The following is a 22,312-nucleotide window of genomic DNA, read 5'->3' on the forward strand; positions in this document are numbered from 1 at the left end:
TGTTGCTGAAGCATGCGTTCCTCCCAGAGATGATCACTCACTAGGGAGGCAGGCGGGGGCTGCGGCGGGTGTGTAGGTAGGGCAGTGAGGAGTGAAGATGGGGAGTTGGTGTTTAATGGGGTTAGAGTCTCAGTTTTGGAAGGCGAAAAATTCGGGAGACGGATGATGGCGAGAGCGGCACAACGATGCGAATGTACTTAGTGCCGCCAAACTGTATAATTAAATATGGTTAAAATAGTATGTGTTTATTATGTGACTTTTACCACAATAAAAAAATATATTTTAAAATCACTTACTGCAATCGTATCCATTGAAGATATTTTCTCAAAGTCCACACACCTGTGTGTAAAAATTGGAATTTATCCTGGTCGGTACCCCTGCACCCTCCCCTCTGTAGAGATCTCTTGAGGAGCTGCCCCCTTCACACCCAGATTTTAAGCTATGACACCCCCACCCTCCTGTCAACCTGCTCACCCTCAGTCTGTGGCCCAACAAACCCCCCTCCCCCACACCAGCCCTGGGGTTTTCCTTTCCTGCCCTCACCTGCAAGCGAGATGAAGAGGAGCTGTGTGACTCTGGACCAGTGGCTTCTCCTCTCTGAGCCTCAGTTTGCTCCTCTGCACAGTGGGAGCAGTGGAGATGTGCGGGTCAAGGATGGCCGCGGAAGAGGGCAGGCCAGGACTTGGCCCCATTCACAAGGTTCCAGTTCTGATATTGAAAATCACATATCCACCCACATATGACAGGACTTCCCTGTAGCTCAGATGGTAAAGAATCTGCCTACAAAGCAGGAGATCCAGGTTCAATCCCTGGGTCAGGAAGATCCTCTGGAAAATGGCATGGCAATCCACAGCAGTATTCTTGCCTGGAGAATCCAATGGACAGAGGACCCTGGCAGGCTACAGTCCGTAGGGTCACAAAGAGTTGGACACAACTGAGTCACTAACACTATTACCCACGTGTTATACTGAACTCCAAGCCACTGCTTACTCCAGCAGTGAGTGAAAGTCGCTCAGTCATGTCCGACTCTTTGGGAGCCCATGGACTGTCCATGGAATTCTCTAGGCCAGAATATTGGAGTGGGTGGCCTTTCCCTTCTCCAGGAGATCTTCCCAACCGACCCAGGGATCGAACCCAGGTCTCCCGCATTGCAGGCGGATTCTTTACCATCTGAGCCACAAGGGACTCCGGCGGTACATTTTGTCAATAAACAGTCACTGACAGGTAAAAAAAAAGTTTCTAATCCAGGAATGAGGAATGTGGGTGATCAGTTATTAATGCTAGAAACCAATGTAGCTAGAATGCACCACCCTGCCCGCTCCCAGGTTGCTTTTCTTGGTACCAAGACCTTTCTTCTTCCATCACACGGGGCAATGATGGGACTGCCATAGCCTCTTCTGGGTTAGACATTCTCAGTGTTTCCTCCATGTTCTCCACCTTGCTTTCCTTTCAAGGGCTCTGTGACTCGTTTTACTGCCCATGGAAGGGAATGCGGTCTCTTGAGCTCCTGAGTGATTTACAGAGAATGTCAGCCTCTGTTTTTGGCCATGACCAACAGGATGCTGTCTTCACATCGCCTCTCCCATCCATCCTGTCCATGTCTGGCCCTTGGCCACCGCCCAGGCCAAGCTCACCTCCCACCGAGCTCCTAACAAGCCTCCATGTCATTCAGACCTTCAATGGCCAACCAGCCTTCCCAACGATACTCAAGGGATTTCTCTACAAGACAGATGATGAGTGTCATTCTCCTCTCCTGAGTGACTTGCTGGAGGTTTTTATTTTCTGCTAGTACTATTCAAACTCCTTGAAAGTGAGAGTGAAAGTCACTCAGTCATGTCCAACTCTTTGCCACCCCACGGACTATACAGTCCATGGAATTCTCTAGGCCAGAATACTGCAGTAGGTAGTCATTCCCTTCTCTAGGGAATCTTCCCAACCCAGGGATCAAATCCAGGTCTCCCACATTGCAGGCAGATTCTTTACCAGCTGAGCCACCAGGGAAGCCCAAGAATACTGGAGTGAGTAGCCTATCCCTTCTCCAGCAGATCTTCCCAACCCAGGAATCAAACCGGGGTCTCCTGCATTGCAGGCAGATTCTTTACCAACTGAACGATGAGGGAAGCCCTCGCCATCTTTAAAAGGCCTCCACAACACGATGCCCCTCTGAACTTTCCCTTTCCCCCTCCACATTGGCCCCCACAAACCCTGTCCACCAACCTCACAGGACAAGTCCCTGCCGCCACTGAGGCCTGTAGCTCACGTCCCATCACTGCCCTGGCGCTGTAGCCCTCAACCCTTGCTCATCTTCTACTCACCCCCCAGGATCCACATCAAGGGCTGTGCCTCCCACAAAGGGATCTTTAGTCCCCAGACAAAAGGGGCCCCTGCTCAGGGCTTCTGCCCCACTTTGCTTATGCTTTGATGCAGATTCATTATGTTACAATAACTGATCATCACGTTCATCTTCTCTGGCAGATTATAAACTCCTTGAAGCAGGGATCATCCCCAGCAGGCACAGCACCCACTCTGCTGCTTCACACACAGTAAAAGAGCAATGGATACAGGCCAAGATCGGAAATGCAATTAAAACACTGGGGAAGGGACTTCCCTGGCAGTCCAGTGGTTAAGACTCCATGCTCGCAATACATGGGACACAGATTTGATCCCTGGCTGGAGAACTAAGATTCCACATGCTACACAGCACAATCAAAAAAATGTTTTCAAAAAAAAAACTTTTTTACACACTGGGAAGAACAGGGAGTCTAAATGCACCCTCCCCTTCACCTTGGAACCTGATCAGACCCACTGTAAACAGCTGCTTGGAGCAGTAAGGATTTTCTTAGCCATCCGCCAGCCCCTGGGATTCATAAAGCAATGTTCTCATTCGATTTGACACCTGGACTCCTGAACCAAGGAGTACTAACCTTCTATGGGTTTGCGAGGCTTAGAGATTTTCCATAAAGCCGAGATAAACTCAGGGATTTATTAAATACGTGTCTCACCACCAGCCATCACTAATTAGTTAAATTCCTACAAGCGGACTTAACAGCCTGAGTGGGTCTCGCAACTGAAACTGGAGAGCTCTCCGGACACTACTGGAACTTGGGGGACTATTTGGCCACAGCTGGTAGTGGCCTCCGAAGTGAAACATTAAACATTAAATATGACCCAAGCAAAGGCCCCGATCAGGGGCTGAATCGCCACAACAGATTGAAATTGTGGAATGGCCTGAAACCCAAGAATGAAACAGGAATGGTCTCTAAAAGAGACTCTGCCAAAACATGCAAGATAGCCTCCTGCCACCGAGGAGGCGGGAACAGGCGCATCCGTGCCAGAACCCACACAGGCCGGTCCACCTCCAGTCCCTGTGGACGGCCTGCAACACTCTCAGCCACACTCTACCTACAGAGTCAGGGATGCGGGGGACACACTCGCGATGGTTTTCAATGGGCTCACCTGGGATAACAGTCTCACTGAAAAGGAGATGCAATAGACCCACGTCCGCAGGGCTGGAGGGCACCCCATGTGGTTACTAGGGGACAAGGGCTCCAAGCAGAGAGAACAGCCAGGATGAGGGCTTTGAGGCAGGGGTTTGCCTGGCATGTCTAAGCCATAGCCAGAGTGAAGAAGCTATGGGAGAACCACAGAGGGAGAGGGTAGCTCCTGCCAGGCCCTGAAACCACTGCTAACACTTTGGTTTTGATGCCTTGTGGGTGGAGGGGTCGGGCTGCTGAAAAGCACAGGAAGGTTTTGAGCAGAGCATCTGACCTAACAGCTGCCCTCTGGGTACTATGTAGGGGCAGATGCTGGTGGCTCAGTGGTAGAGAATCCACCTGCAATGCAGGAGACATAGGAGACGCAGGTTCGACTCCTGGGTAGGGAAGATCCCTTGGAGAAGGAAATGGCAACCCACTCCAGTGTTCTTGACTGGAGAATCCCATGGACAGAGGAAGCAGGCAGGCTACAGTCCCAAGAATTGCCCGAGAGTCGCTAAGAGTCAGACACGACTGAGCATGCATGCTAAGGTGGGAGGGCAGAGAGGCCAGTTCTAGAAAGGTCTCCACAGCATCCTTGCATGGACTACAGCTGTCATCTTGAGTGAGGGGTTTTGCACCGGCTACCAACATGGATTTAGGGACAGCCAGGGGTGTCCCCCTCACCCACCCCAGCGGCTTCAGACAGGAGCACCAGAACGGCCCTGGTGAGGGAGAGCGCGAGACTGTGGATGAAAGGAGAGGTCCCCGCAGCCCTTTCGGCATCACAGGGCAGCTCCAAGACGAAAGGCAGGCAATGAACTCCGTGCAGCTTTAAACCCAGAGAGTTAGAGAGGTCACCCCAAATGAAAAGGAAACTGAGACCAACCTTTTTATGAGAGCTCCCCTGGAAACATGGAGAACATACACACCGCCAGAGAAGAAAGGCAGCCGCCAGTCCGACAGCACAGGACTCCACTCAGAACTCGGTCTCAAAGAGCAGCCATTCGGAGAGAGCTGTGCAGCAAGACCTCTTAGAACTGGCCCTTCTTTGCCTGCAGCTGAACAAAAGAAAGGGGGTCAAGGTTACACACTCAGGTGGCTTTGAAGTTCAGCTGTCTCCCAGGCCTCCCGCCTCTCCACAAACTCAAGGCTGAAGGTACAAGAAAAGCGCTCTCTGCACCCCTTCCCGTTGTCTCCCCCAGACTCAGCTGGTACCCACGGCATTCCCGCCAGAACTTGCCCTAACCCTGCAACCAGCTCAGCACCAATCACGTCGGAGACCTCCAGCAAGTCACTGAACACCTCTGGCCCTCTCCTTCTTCGCCTCTATGATAGTTCAGTCAGTTCAGTCGCTCAGTCGTGTCCGACTCTTTGCGGTCCCATGGACCGCAGCACATCAGGCCTCCCTGTCCATCACCAACTCCCGGAGCTTACTCAGACTCACGTCCAGTGAGTTGATGATGTCATCCAACCATCTCATCCTCTGTCATCCCCTTCTCCTCCCACCTTCAATCTTTCCCAGCATCAGGGTCTTTTCCAATGAGTCAGTTCTTTGCATCAGGTGGCCAAAGTACTGGAGTTTCAGCTTCAGCATCAGTCCTTCCAATGAATACCCAGGACTGATCTCTTTTAGGATGGACTGGTTGGATCTCGTTGCAGTCCAAGGGACTCTCAAGAGTCTTCTCCAACAAACACCACAGTTCAAAAGCATCAATTCTTCAGCGCTCAGCTTTCTTTATAGTCCAACTCTCACATCCATACGTGACCACTGGAAAAACCATAGCTTTGACTAGATGGTCCTTAAGTAAGATCACTCATACAAAGAGCGGACTCATTGAAAAAGACCCTGATGCTGGGAAAGATTGAGAGCAGAAGAAGAGGGTGACAGAGGACAAGACAGCTGGATGGAAAACACAGATGAGATGGACATGAACTTGGGCAAACTCCAGGAGATGGTGTGAGGGAGAGAGAAGACTGGAGTGGGGTAGTACACGGAGTCGTGAAGAGTTAGACATACTAGGCAACTAAACAACGGCAAAGATCATTCATGAATGCAACCTGTACCTGGATGGCACACACAGGAAGAATCATTCTTGGGGTTACTTTTGCTAATTCTCTTAACCTGTCCATGCATACATGACAAATTTAATTATTGGCTGACTCTGTGTGACCCCATAGAGGGCAGCCCACCAGGCTCCCCTGTCCCTGGGATTCTCCAGGCAAGAACACTGGAGTGGGTTGCCATTTCCTTCTCCAGTGCATGAAAGTGAAAAGTGAAAGTTAAGTTGCTCAGTCGTGCCCGACTCTTAGCGACCCCATGGACTGCAGCCCACCAGGCTCCTCCGTCCATGGGATTTTCCAGGCAAGAATACTGGAGGTAAAACAATGAGAAGATCTAAATAAGCTGGCACCAATAAGCAAGAGACGTATCAGCATTAAACAACAGAATGGGGCTTTCCTGGTGGTCCAGTGGCTAACACTCCATGCTCCCAATGCAGGGGGCCTGGGTTCGATTCCTGGTCAGAGAACTAGATCCCACTTGCTGCAACCAAGGCCCACAACTAATTAAACAAATAAACTTTTTTAAAAAACAAGGTGGTAACACATCTTATGTAGTAATTCGATCTGCTTAGTTGCTCAGTTGTATACAACTCTTTGCAACCCATGGACTGTAGGCTCCTCCTGCTAGGCTCCTCTGTCCATGGGATTTTCCAGGCAAGAATACTGGAGTAAGTTGCCATTCCCTTCTCACAGGTCTCCTGCATTGCAGGCAGATTGTTTACCATCTGAGCCACCAGGCTGTTGATGGGCCCATGTATATACAGAAAAGAAGACCCACCTTCCCCAAGATCTTGACCCCTAATAAACAGATAAACATCATCTGTACTTGCAAGGAAACTGTTAGAATGAGCACATTTAGACACTGATATGACAGCATTTAAAACACTCCTTCTGGACACAAATTCAGCAATAAAATGCATTAGACGCATTTAAAAGTTCACACCCTTGAACCCAGTAAATCTGTGTCTAGATTTTTTAACCTAGAGATATAATAAAAGATGCAAAGATTCACACATAAGGAAGTTTACAGATCCCGCAACTAAAAGTCAGAAACTGGAAAACTAAAAGTGGAACCAGAAGAAACAAGTTAAAGCAGGTCACATCCTTAGAAGAAAGAAAACATGCAAATTTTAAAAGGGTGACTTTAGGAAAAACATCTACAGGAAAGCTTGAGCTCCCTGAGAATGTGGTAAATGGATTAGACTGGATTAGAAGCACACACTTGACTTTGTCACGTAAAAATACATCATGATACAGAAAACAGGCTTTGAAAGGAAAAAAATTCCTTGGAGTCAAAAGCATGGTCCAGGCTAGTGACATCAGCCACTGCCCTTGGACAGACCCCAGGGTTAGTTCCTTCTACTTTGCTGACACCCTCTCTGGATGCCAGTGAACTCAAGCTCCAAAAATCTCTAGCAACTGAGTGTGAAAAACAGTTAGTTCAGGGAGGCTTACTAAAGGGATATTTGTGAAAGAATTTTCCAGCATCCTATATGGAAGTCAACTTAAAGATTACAAAGATAAACAAACCCAACATGGGCTCTGAGTAAAGCACGCAAGACTGTTTACATGTTGCACCAAGATGTTGCACCAATTTAGAATTGAAGTGACCACCTGACTTGTTTTGTTGTTGTTGTTACTGTTATTGGTGGAAGTGCATTTGACCAAATTTTGACCGAATACTTCTCAAATCTTTGTCTGACAATGCAGAATGGCCTTCACAACACAAACTTCTATGTAATTAGTTACATGGTGTCCCTGAAAATTCACAACCACCTAATTATGTCCACATAACTCCAAAAAGTGATCTTATTAGGGCAGAGTTTTGCAGATGTTATAAAGTTAAGATGAGGTCACGTTGGATTAGAATGACCCTAAATCTGATGACTGGTAACATTAAAAGAAGAGAAGACACACAGAGAATAAGGTCATGTAAAGACAGAAGCAGAAACTGGTTGATGCAGCTACAAGCCAAGGAATGCTAGAGACTGCCAGAGGAAACCAGAAGCTAGGAAAAGACAAGGAGGTGTTCTTCCCTAGAACCTTCTGAAGAAGCATGACTCAGCCAACACCTAGCTTTTGGACTTCCGGCCTCCAGAAATGCAAGAGAACGAAATTCTGTTGTAAACCATCAAATCAGTGGTGCTTTTTCCATTTGTTAAGGCAGCCCTAGTACTCTAATAATACAGTGTACAAGCAGAAGTCCCAAAGACAAAAGAAGATAAACACACAAAGAAGGATTGCCATGGAATGAAAATATTCATTATTTGTTGTTCAGTCTCTCAGTTGTATCCAACTGTTTGGGACCCCATGGATTGCAGAATGCCAGGCTTCCCTGTCTTCTCTATCTCCCAGATTTTGAGTTTGCTCAAATTCATGTCCTTTGAGTCAATGATGTCATCAACCAGCTCATCCTCTAAGCCCTCTTCTCCTTCCACCTGCAGTCTTTCCCAGCATCAGGGTCTTTTCCAAAGAGGTGGTTCTTCACATCAGGTCGTCAAAGTATTAAAGCTTCAGCATCAGTTCTTCCAATGAATATTCAGGATTGATTTCCTTTAGGATTGACTAGTTTGACTCCTTGCAGTCCAATGGACTCTCAAGAATCTTCTCCAACACCACAGTTCAAAAGCATCAGTTCTTCAGCACCCAGCTTTCTTTATGGTCCAACTTTCAAATCCATACACGACTACTGGAAAAGCCATAGCTTTGACTTTAGCACCTTTGTCGGCAAAGTAATGTCTCTGCTTTTTCAAATGCCATCTAGGTTTGTTGTAGCTTTTCTTCCAAGGAGCAAGTGACTTTTAATTTCATGGCTGCAGTCACTATCTGCAGTGATTTTGGAGCCCAAGAAAAGAAAGTCTGTCACTGTCTTGAAGCACTAATCCCCAGTGTTTGAAGGCGGGCATTTGGGAAGGTGATTAGGTCATAAGGGTGGAGTCCCATGAACAGGATTAATGCCCTTACAAGAAGAGTAATGGGAGAATCTCTCTGCCATCAGAGGATACAACAGAAGATGTCCCTCTCTAAGTCAGGAAGGTAACTCTCACCAGTGCCTTGACTTTGGACTTTCCAGGCTTCAGAACTGTAAGAAATAAATGTGTCTTGTTTAAACCACCCAGTCTATGATGCTTTTGTTATAGCTGCTCAAGCTGACTAAGACAGGATCAACAGAAGGAAAGTGTTCTTAGGACATACATTACTTCACAGCTCCATCCTCCTGGGCATAGGAGTTGGGGGACAGTTATGAAGAAAAGTTGCAAGATAAAAATAATGTTATAACTTTATTAGCAGTTATCTTGTTTCTCAGAGCAGTGATCCCTAAGCATCTGTGTGCATAAGCATTACCCAGCAAGAGCATTAGAATGCAGATTCCTCAGTCCCCTACCCCAGACCCTGATGCAACCAATCTTGTGCTTCCCTGGTAGCTCAGATGGTAAAGAATCTGCCTGCAGTGCAGGAGACCTGGGTTGGATCCCTGGCTCAGGCAGATCCCCTGGAGAAGGGAATGGCAACCCACTCCAGTATTCTTGCCTGGAGACTTCCATGGACACAAGAGCCTGGTGGTCTAGAGTCCTTGAGGGCTGCAAAGAGTCAGACACAACTGAGCAACTTTCACTTTTCACTCACATTCTGACAAAGCTGGATTCCTGATCATACTTTGAAAGACTCTGCTAGGATTCAACAAGACATGTAACAGAAACATCCTCTCTGGAGCTTCCCATCTACCTACCTCTCCAGCCTGGTGTCTCAAGTCTCTCTCCAACAACCCAGGAGCACAGGAACCCTTTAAGTCTGAGCTCACACCATCCATGACTGCTGCCAGGAATGTCCTGTACCTCCATCTGCATCCGCCTTTGGCTGGCTACTCCTGCACAGTACAGACCTGAATGTCTCCAGGAACTCTTCCTGACCAGGAACTGACCACGCACTCATTCCTTCACCATTCTCTAGAGCCTATGAAGAACCATTGTTCCTGGTACCAAGAAAAACAGGCTCAACAGAACTGATATTCTTATTGGTAAAGATACAACACACACATAATGGCTAGGAGCTGGTCTCTGGAACCAGACTGCCTAGCCTAAAATCCTGGGATAAGCTGTAGCCCCTCTTGGGGCTGCTGCCAGGATTCAGCCAGTGGGTACTTGCAAGAGTGCAATAAAAGATCATTTCTATTCAATAAACAAGATAAGTTCAGATTCTGATACATACAGTGATAAGCAGGGTACCTTGAGAGAGTAACCTGGTACTGTATCATGGGGTGGACACCGTGGGGTTGGGGAGGATTATTTGGGGTAAACCTTGAAGACACTGTGTCATGAGGCCTGGCCAGTCTCAGGGATCTGACATGTTCATTTCCAGGTGACAAAAATCTCAGATGTCAGAGAGTCGTTCTCCAGCATCTCTGCATGCAACATGCCCCTTGGCAAGAACTTAGCTATTCTCACCATAAAGATTCGAGTAAGACAGTTCTTCAAGCAGATATTAGAGCAGGTGACTGACGGATGAAGGCACATCAAGAGAAGAAGCACAAGGCAGACACTCGTGTGACCAATCATGATCAGCCTTGGATCCATTAGACGCCATCCTCTGAGAATCCACAGAAATTCTGAGAGATGCCACAGGTAAGAGCTCCACAAGCCCAGGTAGGAACAAGGATGACAACGTTCATTATCAATACCAAGACAACTGCATGAAATCAACATGCGGGGGAGGCCTGCTGACACCTGAACTCACAGTCTGCTGCCCTGGGCCACCTCCCTGATTACGGTGTAGGGCACTCCAGCGTGGAGATGCAATCGCTGAATGCACATAAGCTATAGCTATCAGCATGCAATAAATGTAGTGGTGGATGAATAAAGGGTTGCATCTCTTTGCACTGATTGCCTCAGTGGTCCTGGATAAGAATGCATTCAAATGTAACACAGTTGGGACTTCCCTAGCAGTCCAGAGGTTAAGAACTCACCTTTCAATGCAGGGGACTCAGGTTCAATCCCTGGTTTAGAATTAAGATCCCACGTGGCGCAGAGCAACCAAGCCCTGGCAACGCAACTAGAGAGAAGCTGTGTGCTGCAGAGAAAGAGCCCACGTACCACAGCTAAAACCTGACACAGCTAAATAAATACATAAAGAAACACTTATTTTAAAAATATAACACAGTATGTGCTTGAAACTAATACTGTAAATCAACTTTACTTCAATAAAAACATGCACTATGATGGTTAGATTGCCTGGAAATGATTAGACGGCTGGACCTTACATGTCACAACATTTTTGATCACCGTGTAGAATCCTAGATATCAAGGTAGGTGATGTATGATGAAACAGGCCCTAAAGCTATGATGGACTGGCCCATAATCTCACATCTATTTACCAGCCATGACAGGTACTATCCATAAATGGCAGCTCACAGAATCCCTCTCCACCTATAATATGGGCCCAGAAAAACTTTATACCCTGCAGCTGATGGCTCCATTCAACTTCCTGCCTGTCTCCCAACTTCTTATGTTCCCATGTCCCAGTGAAACTAAAAGAGTGGCTTGATCCTTCACTACTTTCAAAGCTCCGGTGCCTTCAGCATTGACACTGCAGAGGAGACAGCTCCCTGCAGAGGATTCTGGTGCTGTCTAGAAAAGCCACTGGAAAATATGCCACCTTGTGGCGAGTCACATTTAGGAAAGGGATGCAGTGACAGCCCCAAATGGGGGTGAAGGTCCTCAGAACTAAAGGATGCAAACCTGAGACGTGGAGGATAAAGCTGCTAACCTTTGCTCTAAGATGCTTCACAACCCTCCCTGCCTCCTTCCTTTAGCTGGTCCCCACGCCATGGCCACACCAGGCTCCTTGATGCCCCATCCCCAAAGAACACTCCGAGTATCTTTACACTTGCACTCATGACCTCTGCTCAGAATGTCCCTTCCCTCCACGCACAGGGAGGCTCCCTAAGACATTGAACTCATCTATCAGAATTCCATTCAAGCATCACAGTGGCTCCCTAAAGACTCCCTTGAATGTTTTGGGGAGGTCCACCCAAGCTCCAGCACCCACAGTCCAGACTCTGAACCATCCATCAGCGTGGTTGGCCATCTGACCTGTGACAGGGTGAGCTTCTCAAGGACACAAATGGGGTCTCGTTTTTTACCATATCATCATCACCAACAGTCACATAGTAGACCCTGATGCCCCCCGTGAGCTCTGTGGACAGAAATCATCCTGAAGACGAGGGCACTGAGTCAGAGCTCCCCTCACCTTCTGCCCGGTATACCCTCCAAAGCACCCGAAGTTTCTCCAGTACAGAACCCAGTACTTTGTGATTAACATCTATGTTGAATTCACTTAATGCCCATCTTGCCCACAAGACAGGGTGCTCTTTAGAGCCAGGGGATGTGTTGGGTATTTCGTGCTATGTCTTCAGCCCCAGTCCGACAGCTGGTTCTTGGCATGAGGAGAAATATGATGCTGATAATAAATGAACCCCTCACATGTGAGATTACTTGACACCTTGGAAAGTTACACACGAAGCTTGCAAACGTTATGCTGGGTGAAAGAAGTTAGTCATAAAAGGTCACATATTTATGATCCCACTTATATGAAACATCCAGAATAGGCAAATCCACAGGGACAGAAATAGATTAGTGATTGTCTAAGCTGGAATGGGGGCTGGGGGGCAGCAGGCTGGAGGAAAATGGGTGGTAACTGCTGATGGGTACAGGGGTTCTTTTGGGGATGACAAAAATGTTCGGAGATTGGCCATTGCACAACGTTGAGAACGTGGTGGGGAAAAACACTAGTTTGTAAACTTTACATGGTAAATCAAACAGTATATGAATTATATCTCAATAAGTTCAGTTCAGTTCAGTCGCTCAGTCGTGTCCAACTCTTTGCGATCCCATGAATCACAGCACACCAGGCCTCCCTGTCCATCACCAACTCCCAGAGTTTACTCAAACTCATGTCCATCAAGTTGGTGATGTCATCCAGCCATCTCATCCTCTGCCGTGCCCTTCTCCTCCTGCCCCCAATCCCTCCCAGCATCAGGGTCTTTTCCAATGAGTCAACTCTTCTCGTGAGGCAGCCAAAGTATTGGGGTTTCAGCTTTAGCATCAGTCCTTCCAATGAACATGCAGGACTGATCTCCTTTAGGATGGACTGGTTGGATCTCCTTGCAGTCCAAGGGGCTCTCAAGAGTCTTCTCCAACACCACAGTTCAAAAGCATCAATTCTTCGGTGCTCAGCTTTCTTCACAGTCCAACTCTCACATCCATACATGACCACTGGAAAAACCATAGCCTTGACTAGACGGACCTTTGTTGGCAAATGCCTCTGCTTTTTAATAAGCTGTCTAGGTTTGTCATAACTTTCCTTCCAAGGAGTAAGCGTCTTTTCATTTCATGGCTGCAATCACCATCTTCGGTGATTTTGGAGCCCAAAAAAGCTGTTCAAAAAAAAGTTGCACAAATTCTACTGTCAAGGATATTCAAAGATTAAGTCAGCTCAAGAAAGGTACATGGTATCATCAGGAGGAACCATGGAAATCCTTAGAACGCATATAATTTTTTTAAATAGTGAGTGTGCTTAGTCACTCAATAGATATAGATTTTATTTAGTATCCTATAACTAGAACTTAAGAGAATGTTGGAAAGCATCTGACTTTCCTTTTGTACTAATTTTTGTTGAAGCATAGTTGCCTCACAATGTTGCATTGGTTTCCTGCTGCAGAGCACAGTGAATCAGCCATACGAATACACGTGCCCTTCTTTCTCAGGGTCACCACAGCACTGACCAGAGCTCCCTGTGCTCTGCAGTGGGTTCTCATCAGTTACCTATTTTATACAGTATCAATCTCCCAACTCACCCCACTCCCCTTCCCGCCTTGGTATTCTCACGTTTATTCTCTGCATCTGCGTCTCTATTTCTGGAAAGCATCTGAATTCCTTACTTTCAAAGCACTGGAAAATGAGATGCAGAAGTTCACTGATTTGTCTCAGATCTCGCCTCCAGCTTGTAGTAACTGAAGGTCCACGCTCAATCACAGCAGCATCATTTACAACAATCCAAAGACGGAAGCAACCCAAGGATCCACGGACGGATGACTGGTTAAACATGTGATACATACATACAAAAGGATATCATTCAGCCTTCAAAAGGAAAGAACCATGCCACGTGCTACAGCAGGAACGGACTTGGAGACATGACGCTAGGACAAAGAAGTCAGACACAAAAGAACAAATACTGTGATTCTGCTTATGTGAGGAACCTAGGATAATTAAATCTACAGAAATAGAAAGTAGAATGGTGGTTATTGAGAGCTGGGGGAGGAAAAAATGCAGAACTGTTGTTTGATGGGTACAGATTCAGTTTTGCAAGATAGAAAGGGTTCTATAAACTGATTACACACAATACGAATGTACCAGGGCTTCTCCGGCGGCTCAGTGGTAAAGAATCCGTCTGCAATGAAGGAGCTGCAGGAGACTTGGCTTCCATCCTTGGGTCGGGAAGATCCCCTGGAGGAGGGCATGGCAACCCACTCCATGTTCTTGCCTGGAGAATCCCATGGACAGAGGAGTCTGGCGGGCAACAGCCCATGGGGTCACAAAGAGTTGGACACGACTGAAGCCATAGCAGGCACGCACATATTTTATCACAAATTTACAATAAATTTTTATAAAAAGAGAGAGATCAAACCTCAAGTCTCCCAACACTTATCCTAACCACACCCTGCAGCATGGCGCTCTCAGATCCAGCAAAATGACCAGATGAAAAGTAGAAAAAGCCCATTCTGCTCCATCTCACTTCACGACGGAGAAATGAAGTCAATCTCTCCAAGGGACTGCTTCCAAAGAATTTCAGGAACTTTAACAAACCTCAGCAACACCAATCAATACACAGATCAATAAAATAGAGTCCACTCCACAGGTCTGAGTGTTCCCCAGAACAAAGCCCTGCCAGAAGGTGATGGTGATGGTGGCAGAGCAGCTCAAACAGCTTTCTCCAGGACAGGGCTTCTCAGACCAAACTGAGCATAGAATCAACCAGAGACCTTCTGAAAATGCAGGCTCACCAGGGTGAGGCCTGAGAATCTGAATTTGTAATAGGTGCCCAGATGACGGGGGTATGATGCTGGTCCCAGGGACCACTCTTTCCCACTCCAAGTGGCCAGAATGGAGATGAAACTCCACACCACATTCCTCTCCCCAGACGAGAAGCTATCTTCATGGGCTGAAGGCTCCATGGCAACATTCCACTTTCAGCGGAAGTACGTACCCCCATCACAAGCCAGTATATTTCAGTTCATTTCAGTCTGAATTAGAAAACCCACATATTTTGTGGTTTCTGAAAATGCAGGTTTGATTTACACTAAAACTGAGTCAGTGGGTTGACTGCTTGATTGTTGGCGGCATGGGTAAGAAACCAACTGTGGTCCACTCTTTAAAGGGAATATTAAATATGACTTAAAATTCCAAAGTCGATGGAATGTGGTCTAATATCTGATTCATAAACGTGCCTTGGTAAACCATACTGGAAAAAGCCACAACACACAGAGAGCTGAAACATTCTGTTCTACACAGGGTCATAGACAATAGGAGTTTGGGTTTGTTTTTGGTTTTCTTAATTTTTTTTAATTTTTATTTATTTTTTTTTTTACAGCTGTGCTGGGTCTCTGTTGCTGCACAGGCTTTCCTCTAGTTGTGGAGAGAAGAGGCAACGCTAGTTGCAGTGCGTGGGCTTCTCAATGTGGTGGCTTCTCTTGTTGCAAAGCACAGGCTCTAGAGTACTCGGGCTTCAGTAATTGTGGCACAGGGGCTCAGCAGCTGTGGGAGACGGGTTTAGTTGATCCGCAGCATGCAGGATCTTCCCAGACTAGGGATCGAACCCATCTCTTGCATTGCCAGGCAGATTCTTTACCACTGAGCCACAAGGGAAGCCCTACAACATGGTTTTTTAACCTTGATGTTCATGAAGTTTTGGTTTTCCTGCCATTTCCCAATAGAAATGAACAAGGAAGGAAACTCATCTACATAGGGACAAGAGGTCTGTGAGGACCGGAGCCTATAATCAAGAGGACAGATGTTAAAGCACCAGACAAGAACCAAGAGAAATGAAAATGACAGATTATGTTTTCAGGATCAGAGGTTACCAATTAAAATTAAAAGTATTCTTATAGGACACTTCTCTTAAAAAGAGAAGGCAAAAAATTGACTCCCTGCAATCAGAAACTGTCCCAAAATACTCTACAGCAAGTCTGACACATGACTTCTGAGAACTTTGCAGCCTGACACCAAATGAGCTTCTAACTTTCACTGCAGTTGCTAATACCCATTTCAATACCCCTGTTTCAACTAATTAACCCTTGCACTTTATTGCTGTTACAATTAGTGAGTCCCCAAAACAGGAAAGGGTGGTTTATCTATTACTCACAAGATCTACTAAGTGATTCAACCTCGAGAGACACAACTGCCACTAGTCTTTACTTATTGCCAAGTCATTTTAACTTAAAAAAAACACTTCATCTGAAAGGACAGTTATAAACAATTCAAACGAAAACCTCAAGACGTTAGAGGAGAAAGAATACAGTAGTCAGGATCAGCCACAGAGCAGTCAGAGAAGACGCTTCACCCACTGCCCTGGTGGTGTCACCGGCACAATCTTACTGTGTAAACTGGCAACATGTGCTCTCTAGAGTGTTTAGACTTTTTAACCGAACGATTCCTCTTTTGATGATCTATTGTCAAGAAATGCTCCAAAATTCAGAAAAAGCACCAGATGGATATAAAGACATCCTCTTGAGTACTTCGTCACAACAGAAAGAGCACCAGAGACGAGCACTGGGAGGCATGTACCCTGTCGCTGGAGCTAAGCAGGAACTACACCTCCCAGAATCCCCTCTCCTAGGAGCTACTTGTTTAGAATCAGCCATCAGGGGAGTTTACTCAGGCTCTGAAAGCACATTTCAAAGACATCTGAAATGACATTACTTTAAAAGACATTACTTTGCCAACAAAGGTCCATCTAGTCACGGCTATGGTTTTTCCAGTACTCATGTATGGATGGGAGAATTGGACTATAAAGAAAGCTGAGCACTGAAGAATTGATGTTTGTGAACTGTGGTGTTGGAGAAGACTCTTGAGAGTCCCTTGGACTGCAAGGAGGTCCAACCAGTCCATCCTAAAGGAGATCAGTCCTGGGTGTTCATTGGAAGGACTGATGCTAAAGCTGAAACTCCAATACTTTGGCCACCTGATGCAAAGAACAGACTCATTGGAAAAGACTCTGATGCTGGGAAAGATTGAAGGCAGGAGGAGAAGGGGACAATGGAGGATGAGAGGGTTGGATGGATCACCAACTCGATGGACATGAGTTTGAGTAAACTCCGAGAGTTGGTGATGGACAGGGAGGCCTGGTGTGCTGCAACTCATGGGGTCACAAAGAGTTGGACACGGCTGAGCGACTGAACTGAACTGAACTGAACTTGAAAGCCCAAGTGGAGAAGCAGGTAGGGTCAGGGTGGTGAGCTCTGTATGGCACGGTAGTGGGGACAGACGCTGGAGCTCCTGAGCCAGACAAACGTGCAGCTCCGAGGTCAGCGGCAAGCCTCTTCTGCAAGTCACCCCGCGTCATCATCAAGGTGGGAGGCAGGGAAAAACTTGGGCCTCAATGTGTCCTGGCTCTTCCTCCTACTCTTGCAGCTGTTTTTCCTGAACAGCCTTCAGTAGACTTCTTCCAGCGCCCACAAGTACACGGAGTCAACTTCCCATGAGGAATCCCTATTTCACACCCATCATTGTGATGGTTAACTTTATGTGTCTACATGACTAGGCAAACAGATGCCTAGAGAGTCAGTAAAACATTATTTCTGGATGTGTCGGTGAGGGTTTTTCTGGATGAGATAAGCATTTGAATCAATAGATGAGTAAAAATGATCACCGTCTCTAATGTAAGCAGGCATCATCCAATTCACTGAAGACCTGAATACAACAAAAAGATGGAGGAAGGGAACTCCCTCTCTCTCTCTCTCTCTCTCTCTCTCTCTCTCTCAGCTGATACATCCATCTTCCCCTGCCCTGGGACACCGGCACTCCTGATTCTCAGGCTTCAGATTCAGACTGAACCACACAGCTGCTCTCCTGGGTCTCCAACCTGCAGATAGTAGGCAGCACAAGGGACTTCTCTGCAATCATAATTGCATGAACCAATTTCTACCATAAATTTCAGTGCCCACCTGCCCTTTCACATAGACGTGTGTGTGTGTGTGTTAGTTGCTCAGTCATGTCTGTCTTTGCGATCCCATAAACTGTAGCCCACCAAACTCCTCTGTCCATGCAAGAATTCACCAGGCAACAATACTGAAGTGGACTGCCATTTCCTTCTCCAGGATATCTTCCTGACCCAGGGATCAAACTCGTGTCTCCCACATGGCAGGCAGATGTTTTACCACTTGAGCCATCAGGAAAGCCATCCAAATAGACAGACAAATAGATAAATAGATAGATTCTATTGGCTTGTTCTTTTTCTCTGGAGAACTCTAATACACTCACCACACCTTAACTGATAAGTAATCAGTGCATGCAAATGAGATTCCAGTAAACCTCAGTACAACATTCCATAGAATGTTAAACATTTGCTAAAACAGATATTTACAAAGCACTTAAGCATACTTGCAACACAATGATTTTTCCCAGTAAATGAGAAGAAATAACAGGCTAGAATCTAAATTAATTTATTACACATACTATAAATAATAAACAAACACAAGACAGAAAAAAATGCTACATCAAAGTACAACTGAAAGGTAAAGAGTTCAATCTAGTTTGTATTAGAAATTAGCCTTTGTTTCTTTCTTCTGATATTTTCTAATTTTTAAGTCTTCTATGCATTTTCTCTATTTTTTAGAATTAAAATTAAGATTATGTGGAGAAACAAAAAACCCAAGAGAGCCAAAGTCATATGGAAGAAGTAGAACAAAGTTGGAGGATTAACACTAACCAATTCAAGACTTTCTACATTACAGTCATCAAAACAGAGTGGTATCTGCAAAAGAAATCACATAAAGATCAGTGAGACAAGATAAGAGAGCCCAGAAACAGATCTGAATAAACAGAATGGATCCTTGACAGAGGAGGAAAAGAAATACAACCGAGAAAATACAGTCTTTTCAACAAATGGTGCTGAAACAACTGGATCAGTTCAGTTCAGTTCAGTCGCTCAGTCGTGTCTGACTCTTTGCGAGCCCATGCATCGCAGCATGCCAGGCCTCCCTGTCCATCACCAACTCCCAGAGTTCACTCAAACTCATGTCCATCGAGTCAGTGATGCCATCCAGCCATCTCATCCTCTGTCGTCCCCTTCTCCTCCTGCCCCCAATCCCTCCCAGCATAAGAGTCTTTTCCAATGAGTCAACTCTTCCCATGAGGTGGCCAAAGTACTGGGGTTTCAGCTTTAGCATCATTCCCTCCAAAGAAATCCCAGGGCTGATCTCCTTCAGAATGGACTGGTTGGATCTCCTGGCAGTCCAAGGGACTCTCAAGAGTCTTCTCCAACACCACAGTTCAAAAGCATCAATTCTTCAGTGCTCAGCTTTCTTCACAGTCCAACTCTCACATCCATACATGACCACTGGAAAAACCGTAGCCTTGACTAGATGGACCTTTGTTGGCAAAGTAATGTGTTTGCTTTTCAATAAGCTATCTAGGTTGGTCATAACTTTCCTTCCAAGAGCAAGTGTCTTTCCATTTCATGGCTGCAGTCACCATCTGCAGTGAAACAACTGGATATCCACACGCAAAAAGAAGAATCTAGATACACACCTTATGCCCTTTACAAAAATTAACTCAAAATGGATCACAGACCTAAATGTATACTTGTAACCAAAAAGATGAAACTACAAAAGGTAACACACAAAAAAATTTAGATTACCTGGCCTACCACAATGACTTTTTGATACAAGACCAGAAGCATGATCCATGAAAGAAAGAACTGATATGATGGACTTCATTAAAATTAAAAACTTCTGTTTTACATAGCACAATTTCAAGAGAACGAAAAAACAAGTCATGAGCTGAGAGAAACCACTTGCAAAAGACACATCTGATAAATGGCTATTACCTAAAATATACAAAGAACTCTTAGAACTCAATGATAGGAACACTATAAAAGAACTCTTAAAACTCAATGGTAAGAACACAAACCACCCTGTTAAAATATGGGCCAAAGGCCTTAATAGGCACCTCAACAAAAAAGACACATGGATGGTAAATTAGTATGTGAAGAATGTAAATTAGTATGTTTCACATCAGATGTCTTCAGAGAAACGAAAACCAAAACGTCAGTGAGACACCACTACACACCTATTTGAATGGCCAAAATCCATAATGACGACAATACCAAATGTAGACAAGACTGTGAAGCAACAGGAACTCTCATTCATTATTGCTGGGAATGCAAAACAGTACGGACACTGTGAAAGAAAAACAAACTGCAATATTCTTAAGGAGATGGGAACACCAGGCCACCTGACCTGCCTCTTGAGAAACCTGCATGCAGGTCAGGAAGCAACAGTTAGAACCGGTCCTGGATCAATGGACTGGTTCAAAATTGGGAAAGGAATGCATCGAGGCTCGATATTGTCACTCTGTTTATTTAACTTCTATGCAGAATACATAAGGCAAAATGCCTGGCTGGATGACGCAAGCTGGAATCAAGACTGCCAAGAGAAATATCAATTACCTCAGATACGCAGATGACACCACCCTAATGGCAGAGTGAAGAGGAACTAAAGAGCCTCTTGAGGTGAAAGAGGAGAGTGAAAAAGCTGGCTTAAAACTCAACATTCAAAAAACAAAGATCACAGCATCCAGTCGCATCACTTCTTAGCAAATAGATGTGGGGAAAATAAAAACAGTGGCAGATTTTATTTTCATAGGCTCCAAAATCACTGTGGACAGTGACTGCAGCCATGAAATTAAAAGACACTTGCTCCTCGGAAGAAAAACTGTGACAAACCTAGACAGCATATTAAAAAGCAGAGACATCATTTTGTCGACAAAGACCCACACAGTCAAAGCTGTGGTTTTCCCAGTACTCATGTATGGATGTGAGAGTTGGACGAAGAAGGCTGGGCACCGAAGAATTGATGCTTTCAAACTGCGGTGCTGGAGAAGACCCTTGAGAATCCCTTGCACAGCAAGACGACCAAACCAGCCAATCCTAAAGGAAGTCAACCCTGAATATTCCTTGGAAGGACTGTTGCCGAAGTTCCAATACTTTGATTATCTGATGTGAAGAGCCAACTCACTGAAAAAGACCGTGATGCTGGGAAAGATTGAGGGCAGGAGGAGAAGGGGGCGACAGAGGATGAGATGGTTGGATGGTATCATGGACTCAAAGGACATGAGTTTGAGCAAACTCCAGGAGATAGTGAAGGACAGGGAGGCCTGGTTGCTGCAGTCTATAGGGTTGCAAACAGTTGTACACGAATTAGCGACTGAACAACAACAACAGCCACTGTGGAAGTCAATTTGGTAGTTTCTTACAAAACTAAACATACACTTACCATAAAATTCAGTAACCACACTCCTTGGTATTTATCCAAAGGAGCTGAAAACTTACATACACACAGAAACTTACACACACTTATCAACAGCAGTTTTACTCATAACTGCCAAAATTTAGAAGTTCAAGATGTCCTTCAGCAGGTGAATAAACAAATAAGACTATGGTACATCCAGACAAGGGAATAATATTCAGTTCTATAAAGAAATGAGCTATCAAGCCACAAAAAGACATGGGGAAACTTTAAATGCCTATCACTAAAGCAAAGAAACCAGTCTGTGAATTCAACATACCATACCATTCCAGCTATACAACATTCCGGAAAAGGAAAAACTATGGAGATAGTAGAAGAAACACTGGTTGGCAGGAGCTTGTGAGAGGGAAGCAAGATAATCAGAGGATTTTTAGGGCAGTGAAATGACTCTGTACGATAATTACAGTGGTAAAAACATGTCATTATAAGTAGGTCCAAACCCATAAAATGTACAAGACCAAGAGTGAACCCTAACATAAGTAGGGGCTTTAGATAATAATGATATGTTAATTTATGTTCACCAATTGTAACATATGTATCCATCTAATTGTGAATGCTAATGAAGGGAAAGGGGATGTATGTGCGCAGGCCATGGGTATATGGGAAAACTTCTGAACGCTCTGCTCAGTATTGCTATAAACCTAAAACTGCTGTTTAAAAAAAAAAAAAGGCTATCATACTTTTTAATTAAGAATCATTAATAATAAAAATAGTAAAAATTAAATTCTGAATTCTTTATGTTTTTCCTCCTTTACTCTCAGCTTATGTTTCAAACATACCACAAAAACTTGTTTTTTCTAATTTGTAAAGGGCTCTGTTATTCTGTGTATATTCAACAGAATTGCAAACCTGATCTTATTTCACTTCACTGCCACAAAACCATTCAGTTATTTTCCAGGAGAAAAGCCAAACTTCTCAGCAAGATCTGGCCACTGATCTCACCAGCTTAGCTCATCTTCTGACCCTGATATAAGAATAATAGTCGTAAAGAAGGACACAATGACAATAACAATTGTGATCCCCAGAAGGGACCAAGTCCCTTGATTGCTCTGTACTTTTGCATGTGGTTCTTGTTGTTCAGTCGCTAAGTCATCTCTGACTCTTTGCAATTCCATGGACTGCAGCACACCAGTCTTCCCTGTCCTTCACTATCTCGAGTCTCTCAAACTCACGTCCACTGAGTCGGTGAGGCCAG

The 22,312-nt window shown here is 45.3% G+C and overlaps 1 protein-coding gene across 1 annotated transcript in view; it reads right to left on the reverse strand.

Moving 5' to 3' along the window:
- Window positions 1-4,357: 4,357 nt before the first annotated feature.
- The window catches only part of LOC147380338 (uncharacterized), a 161,453-nt gene continuing 143,498 nt past the window's right edge, over window positions 4,358-22,312 (reverse strand). Inside the window, exon 3 of the mRNA XM_086415971.1 lies at window positions 4,358-4,534. Coding sequence (XP_086272097.1) covers window positions 4,453-4,534 — 82 coding nt within the window. The 3' untranslated portion in view covers window positions 4,358-4,452. The remainder of the gene's footprint in view (window positions 4,535-22,312) is intronic.

The sequence above is a fragment of the Bos grunniens genome, chromosome 1 (assembly GCF_055505025.1).
Source record: "Bos grunniens cultivar Pamir isolate PY7600 chromosome 1, Bosgru_T2T1.0, whole genome shotgun sequence".
NCBI lineage: Eukaryota > Metazoa > Chordata > Mammalia > Artiodactyla > Bovidae > Bos > Bos grunniens.